This window comes from Ranitomeya imitator, chromosome 9 (assembly GCF_032444005.1).
Source record: "Ranitomeya imitator isolate aRanImi1 chromosome 9, aRanImi1.pri, whole genome shotgun sequence".
Classification (NCBI taxonomy): domain Eukaryota; kingdom Metazoa; phylum Chordata; class Amphibia; order Anura; family Dendrobatidae; genus Ranitomeya; species Ranitomeya imitator.
Window position 1 is genome coordinate 154,948,463 of NC_091290.1, and position 7,360 is coordinate 154,955,822.

Sequence of the window (7,360 nt, forward strand, 5' to 3'; positions counted from 1 at the left end):
GGAGGGAGGAATGGAAAGAAAAAGCAGGAAGGAGGGAAAGAAAAAGCAGGAAGGAGGGAAAGAAAAAGCAGCAAGGAGGGAAAGAAAAAGCAGCAAGGAGGGAAAGAAAAAGCAGGAAGGAGGGAAAGAAAAAGCAGGAAGGAGGGAAAGAAAAAGCAGCAAGGAGGGAAAGAAAAAGCAGCAAGGAGGGAAAGAAAAAGCAGCAAGGAGGGAAAGAAAAAGCAGCAAGGAGGGAAAGAAAAAGCAGCAAGGAGGGAAAGAAAAAGCAGCAAGGAGGGAAAGAAAAAGCGGGAGGGAGGGAAAGAAAAAGCGTGAAGGAGGGAAAGAAAAAGTGGGAGGGAGGGAAAGAAAAAGCGGGAGGGAGGGAGGGAAAGAAAAAGCGGGAGGGAGGGAAAGAAAAAGCAGGAGGGAGGGAGGGAAAGAAAAAGCGGGAGGGAGGGAGGGAGGGGAAAAAAAGCGGGAGGGAGGGAAAAAAAAAGCGGGAGGGAGGGAAAGAAAAAGAGGGAGGGAGGGAAAGAAAAAGAGGAAGGGAGGGAGGAAAAAAAAAAGCGGGAGGGAGGTAGGGAAAGAAAAAACGGGAGGGAGGGAAAGAAAAAACGGGAGGGAGGGAGGGAGGGAAAGAAAAAACGGGAGGGAGGGAGGGAGGGAAAGAAAAAACGGGAGGGAGGGAAAGAAAAAACGGGAGGGAGGGAAAGAAAAAGCGGGAGGGAGGGAGGGAAAGAAATAGCGGGAGGGAGGGAGGGAAAGAAATAGCGGGAGGGAGGGAGGGAGGGAAAGAAAAAGCGGGAGGGAGGGAGGGAGGGAAAGAAAAAGCGGGAGGAAGGGAGGGAAAGAAAAAGCAGGAAGGAGGGAAAGAAAAGCAGCAAGGAGGGAAAGAAAAAGCGGGAATGAGGGAAAGAAAAAGCAGGAAGGAGGGAAAGAAAAAGCGGGAGGGAGGGAGGGAGGGAAAGAAAAAGTGGGAGGGTGGGAGGGAGGAAGGGAAAGAAAAAGCGAGAGGGAGGGAAAGAAAGAAAGAAAAAGCGGGAGGGAGGGAAAGAAAGAAAAAGCGGGAGGGAGGGAGAGGAAAAGCGGAAGGGAGGGAGGCAGAAAATGGCCGGGGGAGCAGGGGCAGAAGAAATATGGGGTTGAGGAGTAGATGTGCCCACCTTTAAGATCTTCACTACTACCCTCTCGTTGTTGGTGATGTTTATGGCCTCGAACACCTCGCTGTATTTCCCGCGGCCGAGCTTCCGCACCAACTGATAATCCTCTTGGTTCCTGAAATGAAAAAGAAAAACGGGATTAAGACCCGGGAGACGAGCGGCGACTGAAAAAACCAAGCAGCAATCAGACACCCTACTCCCAGCTCCACATACTGCAAGTGCACTGCACCCCCATATCAGCCTGTGGCCATCTCCATACGCCCGCCGGGGATCGGACCCAATAAGTACTCCCTTCCAGTCAGCGCCCTCTCCATACTCCCCTCCAGCGAATGTCCCCCTCCATACTCCCCTCCAGTCAGTGCCCCCCTTCCATACTACCATCCAGCGAATGTCCCCTCCATACTCCCCTCCAGTCAGTGCCCCCCTGCATACTCCCCTCCAGTCTGTGCCCCCTCCATACTCCACTCCAGCGAATGTCCCCTCCATACTCCCCTCCAGGCAGTGCCCCCTCCAGTCAGTGCCCCCCTCCATACTCCCCTCCAGTCAGTGCCCCATCCGTACTCCCCTCCAGTCAGTGCCCCCTCCATACTCCCCTCCAGTCAGTGCCCCCCCTCCATACTCCCCTCCAGTCAGTGCCCCCCCTCCATACTCCCCTCCAGTCAGTGCCCCCTCCAGTCAGTGCCCCCCCTCCATACTCCCCTCCAGTCAGTGCCCCCTCCATACTCCCCTCCAGTCAGTGCCCCTCTCCATACTCCCCTCCAGTCAGCGCCCCCTCCATACTCCCCTCCAGTCAGCGCCCCCTCCATACTCCCCTCCAGTCAGTGCCCCCTCCATACTCCCCTCCAGTCAGTGCCCCCTCCATACTCCCCCCTCCAGTCAGTGCCCCCCCTCCATACTCCCCTCCAGTCAGTGCCCCCTCCATACTCCCCTCCAGTCAGTGCCCCTCTCCATACTCCCCTCCAGTCAGTGCCCCCTCCATACTCCCCTCCAGTCAGTGCCCCCCCTCCATACTCCCCTCCAGTCAGTGCCCCCTCCATACTCCCCTCCAGTCAGTGCCCCCTCCAGTCAGTGCCCCCCCTCCATACTCCCCTCCAGTCAGTGCCCCCTCCATACTCCCCTCCAGTCAGTGCCCCCTCCATACTCCCCTCCAGTCAGTGCCCCCTCCATACTCCCCTCCAGTCAGTGCCCCCTCCATACTCCCCCCTCCAGTCAGTGCCCCCCCTCCATACTCCCCTCCAGTCAGTGCCCCCTCCATACTCCCCTCCAGTCAGTGCCCCCTCCATACTCCCCTCCAGTCAGTGCCCCCTCCATACTCCCCTCCAGTCAGTGCCCCCTCCATACTCCCCTCCAGTCAGTGCCCCCCCTCCATACTCCCCTCCAGTCAGTGCCCCCTCCATACTCCCCTCCAGTCAGTGCCCCCCCTCCATACTCCCGTCCAGTCAGCGCCCCCTCCATACTCCCCTCCAGTCAGTGCCCCCTCCATACTCCCCTCCAGTCAGTGCTCCCCCTCCATACTCCCCTCCAGTCAGTGCCCCCCCTCCATACTCCCCTCCAGTCAGTGCCCCCCCTCCATACTCCCCCCTCCAGTCAGTGCCCCCCCTCCATACTCCCCTCCAGTCAGTGCCCCCCCTCCATACTCCCCTCCAGTCAGTGCCCCCCCTCCATACTCCCCTCCAGTCAGTGCCCCCCCTCCATACTCCCCTCCAGTCAGTGCCCCCTCCATACTCCCCTCCAGTCAGTGCCCCCCTCCATACTCCCCTCCAGTCAGTGCCCCCCCTCCATACTCCCCTCCAGTCAGTGCCCCCCCTCCATACTCCCCTCCAGTCAGTGCCCCCCTCCATACTCCCCTCCAGTCAGTGCCCCCCTCCATACTCCCCTCCAGTCAGTGCCCCCCCTCCATACTCCCCTCCAGTCAGTGCCCCCCCTCCATACTCCCCTCCAGTCAGCGCCCCCTCCATACTCCCCTCCAGTCAGCGCCCCCTCCATACTCCCCTCCAGTCAGTGCCCCCTCCGTACTCCCCTCCAGTCAGTGCCCCCTCCGTACTCCCCTCCAGTCAGTGCCCCCCCTCCATACTCCCCTCCAGTCAGTGCCCCCCCTCCATACTCCCCTCCAGTCAGAGCCCCCCCTCCATACTCCCCTCCAGTCAGCGCCCCCTCCATACTCCCCTCCAGTCAGCGCCCCCTCCATACTCCCCTCCAGTCAGCGCCCCCTCCATACTCCCCTCCAGTCAGTGCCCCCCCTCCATACTCCCCTCCAGTCAGCGCCCCCTCCATACTCCCCTCCAGTCAGTGCCCCCTCCATACTACCCTCCAGTCAGTGCCCCCTCCATACTCCCCTCCAGTCAGTGCCCCCTCCATACTCCCCTCCAGTCAGCGCCCCCTCCATACTCCCCTCCAGTCAGTGCCCCCTCCATACTCCCCTCCAGTCAGCGCCCCCTCCATACTCCCCTCCAGTCAGCGCCCCCTCCATACTCCCCTCCAGTCAGCGCCCCCTCCATACTCCCCTCCAGTCAGTGCCCCCCCTCCATACTCCCCTCCAGTCAGTGCCCCCCCTCCAGTCAGCGCCCCCTCCATACTCCCCACCAGTCTGTGCCCCCTCCATACTACCCTCCAGTCAGTGCCCCCCCTCCATACTCCCCTCCAGTCAGTGCCCCCTCCATACTCCCCTCCAGTCAGCGCCCCCTCCATACTCCCCTCCAGTCAGTGCCCCCCCTCCATACTCCCCTCCAGTCAGTGCCCCCCCTCCAGTCAGTGCCCCCCCTCCATACTCCCCTCCAGTCAGCGCCCCCTCCATACTCCCCTCCAGTCAGTGCCCCCCCTCCATACTCCCCTCCAGTCAGTGCCCCCCCTCCAGTCAGTGCCCCCTCCATACTCCCCTCCAGTCAGTGCCCCCTCCATACTCCCCTCCAGTCTGTGCCCCCTCCATACTCCCCTCCAGTCAGCGCCCCCTCCATACTCCCCTCCAGTCAGCGCCCCCTCCATACTCCCCTCCAGTCAGTGCCCCCTCCATACTCCCCTCCAGTCAGTGCCCCCTCCATACTCCCCCCTCCAGTCAGTGCCCCCCCTCCATACTCCCCTCCAGTCAGTGCCCCCTCCATACTCCCCTCCAGTCAGTGCCCCCCCTCCATACTCCCGTCCAGTCAGCGCCCCCTCCATACTCCCCTCCAGTCAGTGCCCCCCCTCCATACTCCCCTCCAGTCAGTGCCCCCTCCATACTCCCCTCCAGTCAGTGCCCCCTCCATACTCCCCTCCAGTCAGTGCCCCCTCCATACTACCCTCCAGTCAGTGCCCCCTCCATACTCCCCTCCAGTCAGCGCCCCCTCCATACTCCCCTCCAGTCAGTGCCCCCTCCATACTCCCCTCCAGTCAGCGCCCCCTCCATACTCCCGTCCAGTCAGTGCCCCCCCTCCATACTCCCCTCCAGTCAGTGCCCCCCCTCCAGTCAGCGCCCCCTCCATACTCCCCACCAGTCTGTGCCCCCTCCATACTACCCTCCAGTCAGTGCCCCCCCTCCATACTCCCCTCCAGTCAGTGCCCCCTCCATACTCCCCTCCAGTCAGTGCCCCCTCCATACTCCCCTCCAGTCAGTGCCCCCTCCATACTCCCCTCCAGTCAGCGCCCCCTCCATACTCCCCTCCAGTCAGTGCCCCCCCTCCATACTCCCCTCCAGTCAGTGCCCCCCCTCCATACTCCCCTCCAGTCTGTGCCCCCTCCATACTCCCCTCCAGTCAGTGCCCCCTCCATACTCCCCTCCAGTCAGTGCCCCCCCTCCATACTCCCCTCCAGTCAGTGCCCCCCCTCCATACTCCCCACCAGTCTGTGCCCCCTCCATACTCCCCTCCAGTCTGTGCCCCCTCCATACTCCCCTCCAGTCAGCGCCCCCTCCATACTCCCCTCCAGTCAGCGCCCCCTCCATACTCCCCTCCAGTCAGTGCCCCCTCCATACTCCCCTCCAGTCAGTGCCCCCTCCATACTCCCCCCTCCAGTCAGTGCCCCCTCCATACTCCCCTCCAGTCAGTGCCCCCTCCATACTCCCCCCTCCAGTCAGTGCCCCCCCTCCATACTCCCCTCCAGTCAGTGCCCCCTCCATACTCCCCTCCAGTCAGTGCCCCCCCTCCATACTCCCCTCCAGTCAGTGCCCCCTCCATACTCCCCTCCAGTCAGTGCCCCCTCCATACTCCCCTCCAGTCAGTGCCCCCTCCATACTCCCCTCCAGTCAGTGCCCCCCCTCCATACTCCCCTCCAGTCAGTGCCCCCTCCATACTCCCCTCCAGTCAGTGCCCCCCCTCCATACTCCCCTCCAGTCAGTGCCCCCTCCATACTCCCCTCCAGTCAGTGCCCCCTCCATACTCCCCTCCAGTCAGTGCCCCCTCCATACTCCCCTCCAGTCAGTGCCCCCTCCATACTCCCCTCCAGTCAGTGCCCCCCTGCATACTCCCCTCCAGTCTGTGCCCCCTCCATACTCCACTCCAGCGAATGTCCCCTCCATACTCCCCTCCAGGCAGTGCCCCCCCTCCATACTCCCCTCCAGTCAGTGCCCCCTCCATACTCCCCTCCAGTCAGTGCCCCCCTCCATACTCCCCTCCAGTCAGTGCCCCCTCCATACTCCCCTCCAGTCAGTGCCCCATCCGTACTCCCCTCCAGTCAGTGCCCCCTCCATACTCCCCTCCAGTCAGTGCCCCATCCGTACTCCCCTCCAGTCAGTGCCCCCTCCATACTCCCCTCCAGTCAGTGCCCCCTCCATACTCCCCTCCAGTCAGTGCCCCCCTGCATACTCCCCTCCAGTCTGTGCCCCCTCCATACTCCACTCCAGCGAATGTCCCCTCCATACTCCCCTCCAGGCAGTGCCCCCTCCAGTCAGTGCCCCCCTCCATACTCCCCTCCAGTCAGTGCCCCCTCCATACTCCCCTCCAGTCAGTGCCCCATCCGTACTCCCCTCCAGTCAGTGCCCCCTCCATACTCCCCTCCAGTCAGTGCCCCATCCGTACTCCCCTCCAGTCAGTGCCCCCCTCCATACTCCCCTCCAGTCAGTGCCCCCTCCATACTCCCCTCCAGTCAGTGCCCCCTCCATACTCCCCTCCAGTCAGTGCCCCCCCTCCATACTCCCCTCCAGTCAGTGCCCCCTCCATACTCCCCTCCAGTCAGTGCCCCCTCCATACTCCCCTCCAGTCAGCGCCCCCTCCATACTCCCCTCCAGTCAGTGCCCCCTCCGTACTCCCCTCCAGTCAGTGCCCCCTCCATACTCCCCTCCAGTCAGTGCCCCCCTGCATACTCCCCTCCAGTCTGTGCCCCCTCCATACTCCACTCCAGCGAATGTCCCCTCCATACTCCCCTCCAGGCAGTGCCCCCTCCAGTCAGTGCCCCCCTCCGTACTCCCCTCCAGTCAGTGCCCCCTCCATACTCCCCTCCAGTCAGTGCCCCCTCCATACTCCCCTCCAGTCAGTGCCCCCCCCTCCATACTCCCCTCCAGTCAGTGCCCCCTCCATACTCCCCTCCAGTCAGTGCCCCCCGGTTAGGCAATGTGTCGCCCCACCCCGGACCCTGCGCCCCCGGTTACCCCCAGTTCGGGATGTGCGCCTCATAGTCCCAGTATTCGCGGCTCCTCAGGCTGTTCACGTCGGCGTACACACGGGCTCTGCTCCCGGCCTGCGGGCCCGGCATGGCGGCTGGGGGTCTGGAGCTCAGGCCCCGCGGCCCCGGGATAGGGAGGCGGCGGGAGGCCGCTCGCAGGAGGAGAGGGGCGGCCGCACACAGCACAGCCAGGCCGGGCCGGGATCACAGGCTTCCGGGACTGACGGCGAGGAAAGGACGGGCGGCGCCTCCAGAGTACAGCGACCCCTGCAGGCCGGAGGAAGCCGAAAACTGCGCTACAAGCTGCCCCGAACCCCCGACGTCCTGCGCCCCGAACCCCTGACGTCCTGCGCCCAAAACCCCCGACGTCCTGCGCCCAGAACCCCCGACATCCTGCGCCCAGAACCCCCGAAGTCCTGCGGCCCGAACTCCCGACGTCCTGCGCCCAGAACCCCCGACGTCCTGCACCCCGAACCCCCGACGTCCTGCGCCCCGAACCCCCGACGTCCTGCGCCCCGAACCCCCGACGTCCTGCGCCCCGAACCCCCGACGTCCTGCGCCCCGAACCTGCGACGTCCTGCGCCCAGAACCCCCGACGTCCTGCGCCCCGAACCCCCGACGTCCTGCGCCCTGAACCCGAGACGTCC

General features: G+C 63.6%; 1 protein-coding gene across 3 annotated transcripts in view; it reads right to left on the reverse strand.

Annotated features, from left to right (window-relative positions):
* Nucleotides 1-6,933, reverse strand: part of CSNK2A2 (casein kinase 2 alpha 2) — a 30,557-nt gene extending 23,624 nt beyond the window's left edge. For all 3 annotated transcript variants that reach the window (XM_069739565.1, XM_069739564.1, XM_069739563.1), the window contains exons 1-2: nt 6,700-6,933; nt 1,146-1,257 (exon numbers count right to left, since the gene is read on the reverse strand). In XM_069739565.1, the coding sequence (XP_069595666.1) occupies nt 1,146-1,257; nt 6,700-6,803 (216 nt within the window). In that variant the 5' untranslated portion in view covers nt 6,804-6,933. The remainder of the gene's footprint in view (nt 1-1,145; nt 1,258-6,699) is intronic.
* Between the last annotated feature and the right edge of the window lie 427 nt (nt 6,934-7,360).